The sequence below is a fragment of the Nyctibius grandis genome, chromosome 8, assembly GCF_013368605.1.
Source record: "Nyctibius grandis isolate bNycGra1 chromosome 8, bNycGra1.pri, whole genome shotgun sequence".
Taxonomy (NCBI): Eukaryota; Metazoa; Chordata; class Aves; order Nyctibiiformes; family Nyctibiidae; genus Nyctibius; species Nyctibius grandis.
The window spans coordinates 11,470,883-11,490,462 of NC_090665.1; the positions used below are offsets into that span (position 1 = coordinate 11,470,883).

Consider the following 19,580-nt stretch of genomic DNA (forward strand, 5'->3'; position numbering starts at 1 on the left):
CCCCGGGAGAAGCCCCCCTCCTCCTGCACCCCCGGGGTCACCCCCCCGCCCTCCGGCACCCCCGGGCTCAGCCCCCCGCCCTCCGCCACCCCCGGGGCCCCGCTCGCCCCCTGCCCCCGGATGGTGCACGCGGTCCCGGCCCGGCCCCGCACGCTGGGGGAGCCCCCCCAGGGCCGCCCCCCACCGCGGCGCTGCTGGAGCCCCGGCCCCGCCGCCGCCTCCTGTCGCCGCCGCGAGCTCCCGGGGCGGCGCGCGCCGCCCGGCCCCCGGCCCCGCTCTTAAAGGCGCCGCGTCGCCGCTTTACGTAACGGCGGGGGGGCGGGGGGGGCACGGGACGGCGGGGCCGGCCGGGCAGGCGGGTGGGTGAGGAGTGCGGCCGGACAGCCGGGTACCCGCGCGACCGGACGCGGACAGACTCACCGCAGAGCAGCGCCGGGCCCCGGGACCGCTCCGCTGCAGGGACCGGTGGCAGCCGGGGCGGAGGGCAGGGGCTGCCCGAAGCCTTGCTCCCAGGTGCGCGGGGAGGGGCTGCGCCCCCGCTCCCTGCAGCCCCGTCGGGGCTGGCTCTGCCCGGCTGCGGCAGCGCTCCGGGCAGCCCCGGCCCTGCCCCTCGGGACGCACGCACGGCGCCGCAGGGAGAGGAGCCCTGCCAGGGCCGGGCAGGGAGATGCGGGAAACGACGTGTTTCCAACGAGTCAATCACCCCCGGGGAAGAGGAGGGACCAGAGCGATGGCGGGACAGCCCGTAAGGGGCGAGCAGGGCTCCTGGAGAGGCTGCCTCCCACCCCCAGTGCGGCATCTGCACAGGGTACGGGGTTTGTAAAGCAGAAGGTGAGAGTGGCACTGGGGATGGGGGCAGGCAGTGGAGAAAAGCTGAGCGTAGTGGAAGGGCAAAGCCCCAGCTCAGCCTCACCTCAGCAGGCCTCCGGGGCTGGGGGTGCAGCTCCCACCCTGCCAGAGCTCTCTGGGGCATGAAGCAGTAACCAAATACCCATCTGCACCTTGACCCCAGGGAGCTCCAGGGTGGTGATGAGGGGCAGGGGACATCTCTGGCTTCCTGGGGCACAGGCACGACCACCCACAGCCCTGCCCAGCCCCCTTCTCACCCACAGAGACCTGCAAAGCCATGGCCAGGGGGATGTCTGACAATTCATCCTCCTCCAGCCATCCACCCCAACACTGTGGGCTCCTCGGGGTCAACACAGTGACTCAGAGGCAGCAGGGAAGACACAGACATGAAAGGAGTGGGGTGGCTGGGGGGCTTGCAGACCCTGTTCCTCCATATCGTTGCCAGAGTCCTCATCCCAGGCGCCTGCAGTGAGGCAGGCCTGAGCAGCATTGCTATTGCACATCAACAAGGTGGCAGTTACGACGAGTGCAGCCTCCCTTCAGCTGCCCAAGCTCACCCATGGTCACAACAGCATCATGGCTTTGCAAGAACCCACACGAGGAGCTGAGTATTCAAGCTTTGAAACTTTATTTGAGCAGACAGCAGGTAACCCAGAAACAGAGTCAACACCCCACACCAGTTAGATGCCAGCACTGAGCAAGGCATCCCAACACCCCAGTAGTCAGGGTTGTGCTGCCTAGCCAGGAGACACGCTTCATCTTTCTCTGCTGGCTCTAAAGCGCGTGATTAAGTCTGACATCAAGATGCATGCAAGCACTACCATGAGGACTCCCAGACAGCAGCTCTTAAATGCCATCCAGAGAAGTGTCACTAGGAAACAGTAACACAGACAGGGCTGGACACATGCCTCAGAGACAGCAGGGTAGTTCAGGAAGAGCAAGGAGTTGCACACACCTGCGCATCAGGCTTCCAGATGAAAATCCAGCCCTCCGAGTTGGTGAGCGCTGAGCTCAGGAACTAGGCTGGGGGCTCGTCCTTGCCTGTTCCTTGTGGAGGCCCAGGTTTCTGCTCCAGCTGAACAATGATCTTTCCCTCAAGGACTACTGCCGGGGCTCAGGTCACTTGCTTGGTTTAGGTTTAAATGCCAAATCAAACTGTTTGCAGAGCAGAGGGCTGGCAACAGCAGCAATGTTCAGCTTCAGGTCAGGGAGCAGAGGGGCACCATGAGAAAGGTGCTACTGATTTTCCCCCATAACACAACACTCAGGAGGCACGACTGGAGTTTCCAGCAAGACCTGGGGAGTGAGCAGCTGCCCATGCACACACACCAGCATCACCCCAGCGCCAAAGCGGGCCCAGCCTCTTCCCTAGCACACACCCCAATCCAGAGCAGTGACCAGAGTCCTCCAGGCAGCAGTCAGCCCCAAGCCCTACATTCACCTTTAATTCCTCAAGTCTTTATAACTGATTTGAAGGAAGGTTACTACATCACAGAGCACACAGCCTAACTAGCCTAGTTTCCACTAAACACTGAAGCACCAGTCCTGTGACTGGAGGCAGGAAGCCACTTCAAGACAGCACAGCTATTTGAAACAGTTCAGCCTACGGAGAAGGTAGAGTCTAGGGAAGTACATAACAGACCGAAGTTTGTATCTGCAACACCACAGGAGAGTGAAAAAATAGGACTGCAGGAAATTGATCCGTGTTAGATACTAACCATCAAGCTTCGCAGATGACATTGCATGATAAGCATAGAACAATTATGGGAAACACTGTCCCCGATAATTACGTACACCCATAGTGCAACATATGGAGGTCACTGCCTCCGATATAACACCGTGGTAGGCAAAAACTACCTTGTTCTTTACACATTATGGAAGACACTGCCCCCGATAATGTCAGGTTTCATGATACATAAGGTACTGGAAGTTTGCAGGAAGCTGCCATTTAAAAATCGGGCCAACGCCTAATCTGAGAAGTTTGTGTGTGTGTTGCCACGGGTGGAGCCAGGGCTACACAGTGAGCCTCTCCACTGGGGCCAGGAAGGAAGCTCTGCTCCCCCTGCGAGCACATGGCATCCAGAAAGGGGGGCAAAGAGGGAGTCCAAAACCCACAGAGGGGCACAGACACCACAGGGAAGCCAAATTTTTAGTATTTGAGTTTCCACTCAGGTTTTCAGCGTTTCAAAGATCACTTTGGAGTGCAACCCGGAGACTTGCTACCAGGTTTACACCTTCAAGTTTCTTCCAGAGGGGTGTTTTTGCCACAGAAAGCTTAATTGCTAGCTTTTGAAAACTTTTTTTTATTTTGAGGGGCCTGTTTAGATTATTTTAAATGCAAAGTTCCAGTATCATATTTGATTGTAATAGCAGATGCTGCTTTATTCAAAAACGACAGTATAACTGTCATAATTATGGAAGGCACTGCTTCCGATAATTATCTTCTATAAAAAAACACACCATTTATAGTGAACACTGTCACTGATAAATAAACAAATAAATAAATATCTCAGTGCCAAACAAGAGCCATCCTGCAAAATGGCGTCAGTCAAACAGGATTTGGCCAGCAAGAGACTCGATTTCACAAAAGGCCCCAGAGCTGCAAGGTCTGAAGTGCCCGACTAGAGCCATTTCTCAATGCTGCAGGATTTGCCAAGGTGCCAGCTAAGGATATAAAGGGGGCATTAGATAATCTTTGGGTCATTCTCCCTGGGTATTGAGACCTGCCTCAGCAGAAGCAAGCCTCCAAGATGTCGTTGGGATCCTGCTGTTGAGTGAAGGCAGGCCGGGCGCTTCAGAGCTTGCTGATAATCCAGCACTTGTGGGGCTATTACTCGGTTGTTTTATTTTTGAACTACAGGTTGGTCTCTGCAGCTCCCTCCCAGAGAAGGGATCCTCCTTACAAGCGTTAAGAGGAATCCATTCCCCATTTTGTCACTAGATTTAGGGGGCCAACAATTAAAACCCTAAATAGACGAGGTACCTCCCCACTCAAGGTACCGGTTCAGGAGTCACCTGAGCTGTTAGTTCTCAAGTACACTGGAGAGCAAGCCCCACAAGCAGCTGTACGTGACCGGTTTGGACTGTGGTCAGATGGGAGCCTGGTCAGAGGAGATTTCATGGTCATCTTAGTACCTGCTTTAAAACTGCCTCCTGTGAATTTGTCAAGGTGAGATTTAAATTTTGTGCTCAACTTTGGTCAAAAAAAGATTTGTTGCTGGAAAATCTACAGAAAAATAATGCCATATTAGGGAGTGGGTTTCCCTAACCCTGTACCTTAACCAGTTGTTTGCCGTGTCTAGACTTCGTTGTCCGTATTCCAGATGTCACCCACTAAGGCATTGGCAGCCCCTTTAATGGTCCAGGTCGCCAGGGCCAGCTGCTCTTTCAGCATGTTCACATTCACGCTGTCCCTGCTGGTTTTCAGTAGCTGCAGGTTCTCCAGCAGACTCATCAGGGTGTGGGGGCCTTTGCCGAAGAAGATGTGGCGAAAGGGAGCTTCTTTTGGCGAGAGGTAGGGGGAGAGGAAGTCATACTCCACCTGGAGTAGAGGTGCAAATTCAGGGTTATACTCTCACCTCCCAAGTTTTTCCTTCCTGCCCCATCACGAGCTCCCCACCTCCGATCCCCACCCAGCCCTTTCCCGCAGCAGCTCTGCAAGGGCCAGACCCTCTCCCGATAGCTAGCGCAGAAGCCAATTACGTTGACACTAAGCAAGTGGAAGAGGCACCTGTCTGCACAGTGCCCACAGCTCCTAAGGGAGAGGCCCATCCCAGCCAGCACTCCCTTCCTGCGTGAAGAAAGTAAAACCAGTTGCAGGTACCCACCTTCATGATCCTGTCATTCAGGGCTCTGCGGACAACCTCGTTTTCCCTGTCACTGTTCGTGATGTCTTTTCTCAGTGCATCTATAGCACGCTGGAAGTCACCACGGGCAAAAAACAGCCAGTTCAAGGTCAGCCCCAGTGCCTGTGAGGGAGGAGCTGTTTAGCAAACCTGATTTTCTTCTTTTGCTGCTCTCTTACCGAAAGAAAGTGTTGGGGTTTTTTTTTTTGGCTAGTTTAACCAAGTAGCAGAACAAGTTCCTGGCAGGCTCTTCTGAGGTCACTGAGCTCAGTGACGTCTCTCCCCACCCACAGTTTCTTGTAGGCTTTCAGCAGAGGTGCAAATGAGATGCAAAGCTGCACTGTGCTGTGAATGATAACCAGACGAGAAACCATCCACATTCATTTCCTCAGGAGCTCACCACAGCCAGATTAGCTAAATCTGTCTGCCACAGCTACTCTGCCTGCACTGCTCTGTAAGGAACATTGACTGAGGTCACATCTTGCTACGCTCTCATGCCCACATGATGAATATGTCCGCCCTGTTGTATCCAATGGCAGCAGAGCCTCATTAGCACACGGCCCCATAATAGTCCACGGGGATTCAGTGCACTGAGCCTTTCTTACCTTCACATCCCGATCGTAGGGCAAAAACTTCTCCTGGAACGTTAGCAATTCTTCCCCGTATCTCTCAAAGTCCAGGAAGAGCTCATGATCATGGGTCAGCCTGAGAGCTATCTGTCCAGCAACTTCTGCAGCAGCACGCATAAGAGCATACAACTTGTCAGTCACCTTCAGGTTCTCCACAGTGTCCTCAGTAGTGCCCAAGAAGGGATATTCCTCATCTTTCTGCAAGAAAGAAGGCATTGAAGTTAGGCAAGAGTGCTTCTCCACCGAGGATTTTTCACCTCCCACTACAGTTTGCTTGCTACTTCCACCACATCCCATCTCCTTGTGCTGCTAAGTAGTGAGACTTGAGTAGCAAAACTTCAAAGCACAGTGGAAGGGAATGGAGCTCCTGCATCTCATCCCTCACAGTTTCCAGCTATCAGCAGGATGCTCTGCTAGTGTGTTAGACCTAAAGACATACAGGCCTTTTCCCCTTAAGACTTCACTGCTGAAGTGCAGGCAGGCAAACCCTGGCACCCAGTTTGGTATGTGCTGGCAGCACCCTCCAACCCTTCTTGGCAGGATAACTCAAGGTTTTTTGTGGAACAAGTCTGACACTAACAAAATCCAAGCATTCATAAGCAGAGGAAGCTGTTACCAGAAAGGCTCCCAGCTGCACGCCTGCAGTAACAGAGCAGGCTGCTTGGCTGATACCATTTTTGCCAGCCCCAAGTTGCAGCAGCAGACCTGAGCAGTCTGAGTTAGTACTTGCTCCGGCCAACAGTACCGCTTCCCCAGTGCACTTTGCTTGCTGACCAGCAGGCCGTAGTACAGTCTTTCATTGAAGCAACAGCTTGACATCTTTTTAGTGCTTTTAGCTTCTGAATCATTGACATCTGAACCTCCAGAAGGGCAAGTGCCCCCTCTCCCAACAAAAAACGAGTGTTCAGGACTCTGGAACAGAGACCATAGGCCAACTGTGTCCCAGGAGCAGCCTTCATAGCAAGTACTGTCACAACCACCAGGTCCAGAGGCCGCATCTCCTCCCCCAGAGAGGCTCCTGCATGGACAATGAGCTTGGGACAGCACCATGTGCTCTGCCATCCTAGAGCGCAGATATCCTTATAGCACCTTCCATGGAACGAGTACAGCAAGCAGGCAGACAATACTTACATTGCAGAAACCAAAGGAAACCACCGGGATTCCCGAATAGGCCAGGAAAGGGAACGCTGCATTATCCAGACCAAGGGGAACACTGCAAAAAAAAAAACAACAAGTATTGAGTAGTTACCAACTGGTTTGGACATCCCGGGGGAAAAGCTACAAGCCCTAGAGTTGAAGCTCTGAGCCAACTGGACTACCCGGTCTAGGCAAGACTCGTTTCGGCAAGGAGTCCCAGCCAAGTGCCGAGGGCTGCTCGTCCAATTCCGGCCACTGGTCTTTGTACAAGGCTGTTCTTGCCCTACAAAAAGGTGTCTGAGCTGCCTACAGGCAGCTTGGGGCAGCACTAAGTACAGCTAGTGTTGTGCTGTTCACACTTGCCTGATCCTATCGCAGCAGGTAGAACCCGCCCCAGACAGCGGGCTCTGAAGTCAGCTGGGCTGACTTCAGCACAAAGAGCAGAAGCCATTTAGTATGTTTCTTTATAGAGATTTCCTTTCCCGAACAGGAGGATGACAATACTTACACTGTTTTTACCCAGTCAGAGCCAACCCTGTCATACAGGCTTCCCGAATCCTTTGTTGGGTCCTTCACCTGCACAGAGATGACAGTCAGTGCACTTGTTCTAACCTCTGCTTGGGCTTCCAGGTCCATCCTGGAGCTTGCGTTGCTGTGCAGATGCCAGAGTCAGGTGTGCTCCCCTGACCTTTCTCCACAAAGGCACGGTTCATGCCGGGCAGGCATTCACCTCCCACCGAACTGTGGCATTTGCTGATTTTAGATTCTGCACGTGTGAACTGCGATTCCCAGAGCCCAGCTGACTTCAGGCAGGGCCCTCCAGAGTATGTCAGCCCCTTCTCCTAAATGGGGCTTTCTCCTCAGAAGGTGCCAGCTGGGGAAAGTAACCCAGCACAGCTCTGGCTGCTTTCAGTTCCTCCTTAAAACCACAATCACCTCGATTAGCCCAAGACCCTTCAACTCACCCCCTTCAGAGTTCTCTCCAGCAATGTGTACAGCAATGGGCTAGCAGAAATCTTCATGTGGTTGAAGCCTGCAAAAAAGAAAGGCTGTTTGACATGCTGGCACAATTAACCACTACTGCTAGAGGTGCTCAGCTCCATGACTGAGCAACAACTGATCTACAGCTTGTTGCCAAAGGATCCTCAACAGACACAGGACAGTCTACCGGGACCTAGCAGAGCTGCCTCCTTCTGGCTCAGGCTGCAGCAACTTCCCAGCATCAATGACAACAGGAGAATAAATGGAGTCATGCCAGCCTTCAGCCAAACACCCAGCATCAACCTCTGGCACAGCCCCCACTCCTGGAGGTTAAGGGACATCTATCAAGCTATTCTGGTCCCACTCAGTTTCCAGAAACTTAAGAGTAGCACGTTACCTAGGACTGCAGCATCCAAGTTGATGTAAGTGAAGGCTTTGGCATGCAGTGTGGCAGAGTACCCCTAGAACAAAACAAGCATTTTAAGATGAGCAGTAGCAGTACAACACCACAATGTTTAATCCACAGGAACAGGAAATCACAACTGTGCAGCCATCACGCAGAAGTCTATCAAAGAAACAGTACCTCCAGCCATTCAGTAGCACCCACAGCTCCGTACTCCCCCGCACTCCAGCTAGCGAAGATGATGCTGCGCCTTGGTTTGTAGCCACCTGCGAAGAGAGAGAGACTGAGATGTCTGCCCTTCCCCCATGGAGATATAGATTAGCACTGAGGGCCTGCATTGATGAATCGCCTGCTCCTCAGAGCTGAAGCATTCTGGCTGCTGCAGACAAATGTGCACACTAGCGGCTGCACAGACTCTGTACCCTGCCCTGCCGCGCAGCAGAGCTGTGTAGGAAAACCATGCTGTCTGCATTTCCCCCCTTTTTTTGTTTAGCTGCCTGAGCCCAAAATTAACCCTGGAGGCAGGAGCACTCACACTAAGTGCCACCATGCAGCCCCCACCGCTCCAGCTGGTCAGCTACTTCAGCGTTTCCCACCTTCAGGCTTGGCGGTCCAATAGACAGCTCAAGTTTGAGGTTTGCACTGTGTGTTATCCAAGGACATTCTTGCATTCAAGCCATACCAGATAGAAGCAGGCAGGCCCTTGGGAGCGAGTGCTCACTGCAGACAAGTTGTCTATGTTGGACAAGTAATAGCTTCTCAGGAAGCTTTGGCAGATTCCCCACACCTTTCCAAAGGATTATTTTCCAACTGGGCTCTCCAATGTTAACACATGCAGAGCTAAACCTGCATCACCTCCCACCCCCATATGCCTTTGTATGCAAATATTTACCATTTTTCACTATGTCCGAGATCACACGGGCAAGTTCCAACAACATGGCAGTTCCAACGCCGGCCTTGGCCGCTCCTGGGCCCCAGGAGTCTCTCTGGGCTCCGATCACAACATACCGATCTATAAAGGAGACATCAAGATCTGAGCTGCAAGCTTCAGGTTGCAAACGCTATTTATCAGAAAAGCGGCTTTGAGCTTCCGTACTAGGAATAGAGTATGGAGCCTGACCCCTGAATCTGGCACCCTGCTTGCTTTCGTTTAGCCTTCCCCTGGCACCGTGGTTCAGCTTTTTCCTTGACCCTTGGGGAAGGGTCTTGGTTCTACCGAGGAAGTGGTTGTCTCTGTCTGGGAGCAGCTGTCATGTTCTGATGATGACAGAAGAGGAAGGGTTCCCCTCAAGACTGAGCCACAAGGCAGTTGCTGTTACCTGGTTCTTCAAATCCTTTGATAGCACCAAAGATGTTCAAAATCTTTCTGTCCACCATAGTGTTGTTCACGACCAGTTTCACTGTCATCTTGCTCGTGCTGCTCAGCATCACCTTACATCTCATGACACCACCTTTCCACTCCGGAAGGCACTCCTCTCCATTCATTTTGCTGAGGGAAAAGAGAGATCCTTTGAACTCATTATCCAGCTCTGACCTCATTTAGCTATCCCGTGAAAAAAGCAAGCCTGCCACTGCAGGTGCAGTCTTGTTCAGGGCCTGCTCAGGAAATAGCTTGTAGTCCTGTCCCACTAATGATGAAGGGAGAGGTAGGACACAGAGGCCAAGAGGAATCCAACATTAGATTAAGATCAGTCTTTAAGACATGAGACATGGACACAAGTGACATTTCTCCAGCCAGCCCCAGTAAGTGCTCCCTGCGATACACAGCAGAGACCAGCAGAGAGCTCCCTGGACTCACAGCACCTCAACACCGTCCTCACCCGTACAAGAGGGCCACAGCAGGCTAGCCTGCAAGCCGGGAGAAAGTTACCTGAACAGCTTGCCTACTGCTTGGCTAGAGATAGTCTGAACAGCAATGCGAGGCAGTCCAGAAGATTCCACTGGTGGGAACTGGGTGTGGTTGAAAGAAGGGAAGCCTGGGGTGAAAGGGTCTCCAGTTCCAAGGTGGGCCTGTGAAAAGCAAGAGGAGTCCTCAAGCCTCAGAGGAGCCCAACAGTTTCCATCTACACAAGGGCATGAAGCACTGCTGAGCCAGAGGCCTGCAGAAGGACTGCTGCAGTCTGCAGTCCACAGTAAGAAGGGTTCACGAGAACAGCAAACAGGGGAGCCATCTGCATACTCACATGTCCGAAGGGGACAAGTGTATCTGTGTTCTTGTAATCATAGGGGTCCAGGTACATCAGGGCACCAACTGCTCCTGCCTCTTTGGCATTTGCAACCTGAAGCAAAGAGTAACATGAACTGCACATCTGCACTGCAAGCCAGGGAGTTAAGGCAAGCACATGGAGTAATGGTGTGAAGGGCTGTGCTCCTCAGTGCCCAACTCCACAACAGATTTTAACAGCTACCAGACAGTGACAAATACACAAGGAAGTTGAATACTAGCATCTCAGTCCTACTCCAGGCAGAGCGTGTCTAACACCCTTTTGAACAGTTAAGACACTCCATGGTTAGTGTCTCACCCTACGATTCCTTCAGCTCAGATTTGCTCCTCAGAGCAGCTTAGAAGAAAGATGTTATTTAATTTTGATTATGCTCCACTTGTTTTCCCAAGATTAGGTTAGTCTCGAGACAAGATAAGCAGCCACTGGAGGCTCACCTTCACATGGAAAACAGAGGCAGAGTGGCCTAGTCAGGTTCCTGTTTAATACACCTACAACCCAGCTGCCTCCAATATGCCACCAGTACAAACTCTTGCAAGGCTAGACACCAGTCAGAAAAGTGAGAAGGGGATTGGAGAACCAGTGAGCACCCCTTGTGGAAGCACTTTTCAGGTCTGCCTGTGTCTGTGATGAAGACAGATAGGCAGAGTCTGACTGGAAAGTCCTATGTGCCAGCCTTCCCAGCAGCAGCCATCTGAGGGGCAGCTCTGGGTCCAGACCTAGAACAGGCTTGTGTACAGAAGCACTTGGATCCTTTAGGCTGCTTGGCTATTCAATTCTACTTGCTACGGAGTGAACATTAGAGGAACACGCATGGCAACTGACTGGGCATGCAGTGCCAGCATCTTCAACTTGGTCCGAGTGAACAGTCAGCAAGGGCCCAAGTGAGGCACTGCAGCCAAGCTCTGAAGGGATCTGGCTGCGGCAGCAAGAGGTGCTCTGGAGACAAGGCTGTTCTACTTCTAGCAGCCCTGTTGCTGCATCTAGCAGTACCAGTCAGATTTGCACCCTGTGGCCCTCAGGCTGCCTCCCTCTGCCTCCCAGCCCCATCACTCCAGATGCTTGGCTGTCCCAGCAAGACTGCCAGAGGCCAAGAAGAATGCCACCATGAATGGTAAGCAGCTCTGTTCAGTCTTGGTGTCCAGACCTGCATGTGGAGGCTTAATGCAAACAAGCAAGACCAGACCTGCAGGGACAAGACTACAAACATGAGTTCTAGAGACCTGAACTGAGGCACAGAGGTGTGTCTTCAAGAGGAGGAAGCATAGCTTCCTGCTGCCAAGTTTGGCCAAGCTTTGGGGCACAGACTGCTCACCTTCTCAGCAAGGGTTATTTTTCCAGCTCTGAAGATGACTATAGTTTCATTCAGTGAAACACCCAACTTCTGTATCTTCTGAAAATCAGCTTTCAGTCCATAGTTCACATAGACTGGTTTGCCCTGGAACAGAAACACTGGTTATAAATGCAGCAATCCTACGTCAGTAAGATACTTGGAAGAGCCCCCAGAGTCACAGTAACAGTGACTCCCGTTAACAGCAGGGAGTTCAAGGTCAGTAATGTCAACTCTGATCACATGCAACGTGCCTGTTGGAGTAGCACTTCTGTCAAGGTTCCTGTCTGGATCCTAGCAGAGAAGTTTAAACAGTTACTTCAGCAAGATGCAGAAGTAATAAAACTATGGGGGTCCACTCCTCACCCCACTCTCCCCACCACCACCCCCAGCTCTCTAACTAGGGAGGGCTTTATACACTGCGTATCCTGAAGGGACAGATTTTGGACATTGCCACCTGGTAAGTACGCAAGCACATTTCCAGGATCTTCTTGGAGTCACTTACAACAGCTAAGCCACTCTTGCTGTATGCCACATATGCATCGGGACTCTCCAGTTCCTCCTCTTCACCATCTTCCAGAATAGACACTTTGTTGTTGCTACTGTTAAATGTAAAGAGACAGCGTTGTGTTCTTTCATACGTAAATGCCATATTTAACTAGCGCCCGTATTTCAGTCTGCACCCTAGCAATTCTGATCAAGTCAATGCAGAGCCTGAAGCAGGTAGACTCGTCCCAGTACTTCCGTACAAGAACCTCTAGGGTTGTTCAGAGACATTAACGAAGGCTAATTTCTAAGACAAGCAGCAGAAACAATCTGTGCTTCCAAGTCTCTTCATCCCCTCCTAAGAGGAGCTAAACAAACTCATTTCCCCCTGACATGAAGGGGGAAGTAATACACAAGGGTATGAGCTGTCAGCCAACACAATGCCTGTTTATACCCTCCTGAGCTACTATAGGAGCCACTTCCAGGTCTGCAAAACCTGTCTGTGTGACAGGACAGAGTTGCCCATGCTATCAGTTTTAGAGTTTTTATTCAGGTTTGTTTTCTCACCGCTTCCTAAGCATGCTTTGAGAAAACAGCTGTCCCAGGAGAAAATCCAGAGGGCTGCTACCTGACCCTCTGGATTTAGAAAGCCTGAGAAAAGACAGGAGCAGCTACTGCTTGGCTAGATTGAGGTGTCCTTTGGAGAGGGGTAACTGGCTCACAATTTTAGCACTGCTTTCAGCAGAAATCACGTGTTTGCTCAAGACTACAGATATCCATGTTGTAAGGAAGAGATCTGCACTTCTTCATTAACGTACCTGCCTTTGACCTGCAGCTTAACGTAGTGCTCATCATTCCACACTTCATCCAAGAGGAAGCTGGTGAACTGGTCGTGAATGTAGCCGGCAATGTTCTCATCTTCACTCTGGCCAGCTTCAAAAGAGTGCTTAACTGCTCTTTGCCTGTAGGTAACATATGTATAGCTTAGGCTACAGCACCAGGTTGCACTGCAGTGTTCCCGCCTGCAAACCCAAGTTGGATGGGCCATTTAGGCCCATGTTTACCTGCATGCCACCCCCCAACATCTTTAAGGCCCTTGTTCTCCAAAAGAGCTTAAGTTCTGCTCAGAGGCTGTGCCTCTCTCATAGCTGCAGCTAAGCTTTCTGGAACTGTTACCTCAAGCTGTCCTCAAGACGTCTTGCTGACAGCTTATTTGACAACAGGGTTCTGAGCTCAGGCCAGTAGAAGACAGGTGGTCCAGGAACCTCCTCTTCCTCAGTTTCCTCATCATCCACTAAGTAAGATGTGGTAGGAGTAATCTCACACTTGCCACTTCCATCCAGACACCTGCTAGCCTTCTGCATTCGTCCACGATAACTCAAGTAGCCGATCAGAAACCCTATGGACAGAACAGGTATTTCCTTGTGCTGCAGAAAGATGACTAAACCAGCCCCACACCAGGCAAGTGCATTCAAAGCAGCTTCAGGGTTAAGATGCATCTCTGCTCTCACACCATTTTTGACAAGCTGGCATACCTAAGGACAGACAGGAATATGCAGCCTGACATTTTGCCCGAGCTGGCATGTTTTAAGGTACACTGTAAATCTGATCTTGTGCTTGGCAGAGTCCCTCCAGCACCACTTGGGAAGGAGAATGCTTACTTTAGGTCAGTGGCAGTGTTAAAACCCTTGAGAGATGAGCACCAGAGGCTCTACTGATACACTGACCCACATCCCTAGAGAATTGTTAAGAGTTAATCGAGGGAAAACCAGTAAACTTGTCACATGGTCCAGTTTGCCCTTTAGCTAAGTCACAGTTCCACCGTCAAAGTTCACACTTCTTTGTGCCAATTCTGTACCATAAGTCTGAGCCAGACATACTTAGAGTTAGTGACAGGAAGCTGCAGCCTGGATCCAGGCTCTTTAATTATCTCCTGAAACAATACAGATTAAAATGTTAACAGCCTCAGAAATGCTCAATACCACAGTTCACTTCATGCAGTTGCCTCCCACCGTTCCTTACCAATCAAAAGAAGGAGGAGAGCTGCGATGACTGGGAAGCAGAGGTTCTTGACACTCCTCCGCGGATGAGGCATGCTGGCGTGCAGGTGCTCTGGTCTCCCAGTTTCCCCTCCTTCCTCATCATCAGCAGCCAGCTTCATCTCCACATGGCTGTTGTCTCCATCCGTTTGCCGGGCAACGCTGAAGCGCGTGTACGACATCGGCTCGCCACCGCACTGTGTTGAAAGACAGTCATGTGATGGAAGAGTTTACTACACCAGCCTGCAGTCCTTGCAGCCAGCTGCACCTACGCTCCAAACCAAATACAGCTCGTTCACCTGAAACCGCTCCAGCGCAGCCTGTCAGTAAGTCAGGCTGGCTGCTTTGAACAGACAAGTTAGACTCAGACCCACTCAGGGCCTTCAGAGGCTATTTAGCATCTGTTTGCCTTGCACAAGTTCAAGCTAGACTCTGACCAGCGTGGCTCTGGAGTCCGTTACAGATATGACACGGCCAATGGCAGCTGCATTTCCCACATCACCCCACAGCAAAGGCTGACTGAAGCTGATACTCCTGGTCTTAATCAGGAGTGCACTGATCTGACCTGAACACGTGCAACTTGCACAGGAGGGAACTTTGATCAGGGCAGAGGAAAGGGAAGGCAACCCCTCCATGGCTGTGCCTTTGAGCCACATCCACTTTGACATAAATACTCTCATCCAGTATCTAGATAATCTTGTATTAAACTGCCCCAGGCTACTCTTAAATTACACTATTGATGAGTATTATAAAGCAGCTAGGCTGAAAAGAGATGACCCATGGGAATCCTGCTACCTCAGCTAACATGAAAGCTGAGGATACACCTCCTGCATCCACCAGCGACTGGAACCATTTGACAGGTGTTTATCAGTGCCCAAGCAGAGCAGCTTCCAGTCTGGAGCCCACTTTTTTAAACAGCTGCAACGCACAGTCCAACCGCCCACAGAGCAGCAGCCTGTGCGCAAGGCAGTCGCTCAGATTAACAGACAGTTAAACTCAATTCCAGACGTAGCCAGGCACTGAGCAGAACCACTCAGCTTCCATTAGAGCTGCTGAACTTGCCTGCAGCCACAATTGTGCTGGAGACAGGCAGAAGACTGGCTAAAAGGCCAGAGGAATAGCTTTGGGAGCAACAGTCCTGCAGCCCCTCTTCACTGTACTGGAGAAGCAGGTGGTGGCAAGCGCCAAAGCCCTGTCACAGTCTCAGCAGTTCATCTACAGTTCTTGGCTCATTCTCAACCTACAAGTCAGCAGCTGGAGGTGAAGAGACCAGACATCAGCTTGGTTGGTCAAAACTAAACCAATGTCATTTCAGACCTGCGGTTTCATTCTGGCCCACACTACCCGCAATGAAGTGGTTGGCTACTCATAGTTTGGAAAGGGCAACCGCAGTCTATCCTAGCGATCTCCCTGCTCAGCCTCTTGGTAGCTTGGCTTCCCTCACACTTTGCAGAGGACATGCCTCAGCCCCCCATATCCTCCATGCTTGTTCAGAGACGAAATGACCACATTTGCAGTCCTAGCCTAGGGTCATTTCACAGTCCAAGCTCTCTAGGACCGGTGGGCTTGGCTGAGCTAGCTCAGAGCTACCTCCTCCTGCACATTTGTTTCTAAGTACAGGTCACATTCAAAGGCTGGACTTGTAGTTGAATTACCACCCCCAAAGTAACATAACAGAACACATGTTGATTGTCCTGATAGGCATTTAATCAGCTTCCTCAGCAGCACTTCCTCCTGGAACATTGTTCAAGGCTTGCCCCCCCCCTCCTTATCAGCTTCCTGAGAGACCCAAGACATCGTGGCAGTTAACGATAACCCCACCAGCACTGAACCGCTTAAGCCACCTCCTTATCATGGCCAGCTAGCTACAGCGACATTTGGCTCACAACCCACACAGTAGCACCTAACACTGCTTTGGATTTGTCATCTTCTCCAATACCAACATGGATGTTGTTGAACCTTTCTTCTGCAGGATCATCAGTCTACCAAGGGAAAAATGGCACAGGGGGACTGTGTCTTACCAAGTTAGAGATCACCGCTCTGGCATGGTCCATTGCCTTCTGGAGGAGTGCCTGCCAACTTGACCAAAGCCCTAGAAGTTCAGAACACAAGTCAAGTCAAGCTGTTCCGCTACCACTAGATAAGACACCCAAGGTCAGTCACTGCCACTAGTGCAATGCTTGCCCATGGATTCTATGTGCAAGCTTATACGCAAGTCACAATGTTGGTGAACCTACACCAACCTTGAATGCAACCTAGAAGTTCACATGCTCCCACTGCAAATATAAGTTCTGATGAACAAACCAACTCTTTCTATTGAACTTTGGGGACGGGAGGGGGCATGTATAAATGAGGAATACAGTCTCAAATGGCTAATTTCAGCCAGGGGTCTTATTAATGGTAGGGCCACCACCACTCAGAGAGTGCTGGCAAGAGGCACTTGCTCAACTGTGACAACGGACACCACATATCTAAGGTTCCTGGGGTCTGTCTCAATGACAGGATGGAGAAGAGAGTACGATTGGTAGCCAGAAATTACACAACACTGTAAGGCAAAGAAGCACAAACTCCTGCCCTGACAAAACACTTCCAATCGCAAAGCCCGTTCTAGATGGCTATATTCTTTATCAAGGCAATTTCAGTTTTGAACAGTCTCCCAGAACAGCCAAGAGCAACTCTCCAAAAGCATTTCAGTAACTTTTATAGCTTGGGTTTCTCTAGACAGCAAACTTATCTGAAAGGTAAACTGTAACTGATTTACTTCAGCATCTTCCTGAAAAGATGCTTCAAAAAGCTTTGTAAGTTGGTGACCAGACAGCTTGGGTTGGGACAGGCATTTAGGCTGGGAGCATGCAACTTGAGTGTGCCCTCAAGCAGAACCGGCTTTGAACTGGTCTTCAGGTGCACGTGGATTAATTTTACACCTGTAAGCTCTGCAATATAAGCAGGTTTTATTTGGAGATCAAAGTTTAATAGTGGCCATCCGCTCATTTCACCTTTTGCTTAGGGCAAGAGTACAGGGAGATGAATCCCCGCCAGCTCTGAGAAGCCTTTTCCGAGTGACAATCTGGGGCTCAGGCGGGGCACAATGCGGGGTGCGTATGGAGGGTCTCCTAAAAGCCAGACCAGCTACCCCGGGGGAAGAGTCAGGGATGCGCAAAGGGCCTGTGGGCATCGAGCCTGCCGGGGATGCTCCCGGGGATGCCCCCCCGAGCCCCGAACCCCTCCCGGCCCAAACGCCCTCCGCCTGCCGGGGGTGGGGGGAGAGCCCGCGCTCCGGGCGCCTCACGGGGTAGGGACCTTCCCTCTCCCCGCCGACCGGGCCGGGAGGCGGCCAGCAACCCCCGAGCCCTCAAAAATAAGGTAAAGAGGGAGGAGAACACAGGAGCAGCCTCCCGCGAGGGGCTGGGCGGCCCCGGTATCGCGGGCAGGGCCCGGCTGCGGGCCGCCAGATAAGCGGGCCGGGCGATACGTCTCCCGCCGAGGGCACGTCTCCCCTCGGCCCGGGACTGCAGCCGCATCCTCGCCCGGGCCGGGGGGCTGCCCCGGCAGCGGGGCCCTACCCGCCTTCAAGGTCAGGCGGCCATGCCAGCCTGCGCGGAGGCCACGTGCGTGCGGGCCCGCCAACCGGTGCGGCCCCTGCGGCCCCGTCCCCCCCCGGCGCCTCAGCCGCGCCGCGTCGCGTCGCCGCGCCACCTCGCCTCAGGCGGCGGCGGCCGCCCCTCTCCTCCCGCCCGCCCCGCTGCCGCTCCCTCCCCGCCGCTCACCCTCCGGTCGCCGCGCCGGGGCCCAAAGTACCGCAACGGCCGCCGCGGCGCCCTTGTACCTCCCCTCTCCGCGTCCCGCCCCCACCGCCCGCAGCCAATCAGCGCGCCCGGCGGCACCGCCCGCTCCTCCCCCTTCCCGTCGGCGCCCCGCGCGCCCGCCCCGGCGGGAGCGCGCCCTGCAGCCCCTGCGGGTGCCTGCGGGGCCCGGCCGAAGGGCCTGGGCCTGGGCCGGGGGCTGCGGCGGTGGGCCCTGCCTAGGGAGGGGGGGCGGCTTGCGATGGAGGGGAACCTCCTTCCGCCGGCTTTGCACGTTGGCCCGTTGCTGCTGCCCTCCCCGAGCCCCCCCGCGCTGCGGGGAAGGGATGTGAAGGAGCCGCGTTCGCTTTAAATTGCCTTCGGATGCCCTCGGGACGGCAGAGGAGCTGCTCGTGTTTGGGTGGGAGCTCCAGCTTGGCCCTCGGGAAAAGCTGGAAGCGGGGCAGCCGCCTGTCAGCAGGGAGGTGGATCCAGCACCTCCGCACGGTGCAGCCGGGCTGTGACCACAGGACGCGGCGGCCACAAGAAGGAGCAGGTCACGGATCTGTTATTCCCACACTCAGCATTTTGAAGGAAGAGGGCAGGAAAAATATTTTCCTCCCTGGGTGGTGCAAACCAGACGCAGGACTCGCTGTGGCTTGGGAAGCGCTCGGCATCTTCAGGCCCCAGCCAGTCACGCGTGCTCAGGGCTGCCTTTGTAGGTCTGAGCGAGCAGAGGCACCCAGGGCGCCTTTCCTTCGTGTCGTGCTGTCTGAGGTAGATGATAGCTGTTTTATTTGCACAATGAGAAGCATGGCAGACCTTTATGAGAGCCAAGTGTGTGAACACAAGAAGTACGGACAGCCCATGTCAGGCCACAGGCGGCTTGTGGCCTGCAGAGCAGTTTCTGTGGCCACCCAGGCTGTGCAGGTGAAAGCATCCATTTGGTGGTCACCATAGGATCACTCCAGCTGTGAATTAATGGGTCCTTACCTCAACCATCTCCCTGGGGCAGGCAAAGTGAGCCCAGAGCTCCCTGGCGTGCAGAGCTCACTCTCTAAAAGCCATCATGTGCAGAGCAATGAGGTTCCCTGTTTTGTTTCTAAGGAACTCGAAGGAGAAGCAGAATGTATCGGTTGTTTCATGAAACAAAGTTCTAGCACACATCTCCTTTCAGTATGCTTCATAAGCTGAAGCAATGGGTAAGGAGGCAGCTCAGTGGGTTTAGAGTGAAAATGGTAAATAACATACTGAGGGGTATCTAGGGAACCCATAAGCCCCCCATGCCCTTGGCAAGCGTATCTCCAGTTGTCAGTGCGATGCAGGGCTGAGGCTTGCAGCTCAGCCAGGCACCAGCTGGGGCTGCAAAGGGAGCTTCCCCTGCCAGAGCTCTCTCTGCTGTGGCTTCCCGAGGACTACCAGGGCTGTGATATTTACTCTGCTTCCTTTCAGCTGATGGCTAATCTCATAAAGAACCTGCAGAACATCTCACCCTCCTTGAGCACACACTGATGTTTGCTGTCTCCAGAATTGCCCATGGTCGTGAGTGGAACCTGGCTGTGGGCACAGCCTCCCCTGCCCTGTCTGTCTGGGCTCCGGCATGAGTGGATGTCACTGCTTCCAGCCTCAGTCCTTCAGCTCAGGACATCCCTCAAAGGTGTGCTGGAACCAGGGAACGCTTCAAGGTTTGGGTGTGCATGTGTTCTGCAATGCTGTGCTCATTTGTCCCTTTCTCATTAAAGAAATAAATTGGTAGGCCTGGATTATTGCCTCAAATCCTCTCCCAGGAAAGAAGGACAGGAGCAGAAAGTTTGTCGTTTGACAGAACACATGACTGCAAAAGAGGATTATGTTTTGTGAAAAGCAATACATTCCTG

General features: G+C 52.9%; 1 protein-coding gene across 1 annotated transcript; it reads right to left on the reverse strand.

Annotated features, from left to right (window-relative positions):
- Positions 1-1,460: 1,460 nt before the first annotated feature.
- TFRC (transferrin receptor) lies at positions 1,461-17,742 on the reverse strand. Its single transcript, XM_068406395.1, has 19 exons — positions 17,689-17,742; positions 15,943-16,013; positions 13,905-14,118; positions 13,059-13,281; positions 12,701-12,844; positions 11,902-11,998; positions 11,382-11,504; positions 10,028-10,123; positions 9,715-9,854; positions 9,164-9,333; positions 8,737-8,856; positions 8,025-8,110; positions 7,839-7,902; positions 7,426-7,493; positions 6,969-7,036; positions 6,455-6,536; positions 5,300-5,521; positions 4,677-4,817; positions 1,461-4,390 (listed from the first exon to the last, which is right to left on the reverse strand). Exons 2-19 carry the CDS (start codon positions 15,973-15,975, stop codon positions 4,148-4,150), a joined length of 2,334 nt encoding a protein of 777 aa, XP_068262496.1. The 5' UTR covers positions 15,976-16,013; positions 17,689-17,742; the 3' UTR covers positions 1,461-4,147.
- Positions 17,743-19,580: the final 1,838 nt, after the last annotated feature.

Coding starts and splice junctions, on each gene's coding strand:
- TFRC (XM_068406395.1), bottom strand. CDS start 15,975: ATGGACCATGCCAGAGCGGTGATCTCTAACTTG. Junction 10,124..11,381: donor AAATAACCCTTGCTGAGAAG/GTGAGCAGTCTG, acceptor TCTTTGCTTCAG/GTTGCAAATGCCAAAGAGGC. Junction 7,494..7,838: donor CTTGGATGCTGCAGTCCTAG/GTAACGTGCTAC, acceptor TCTTTTTTGCAG/GCTTCAACCACATGAAGATT.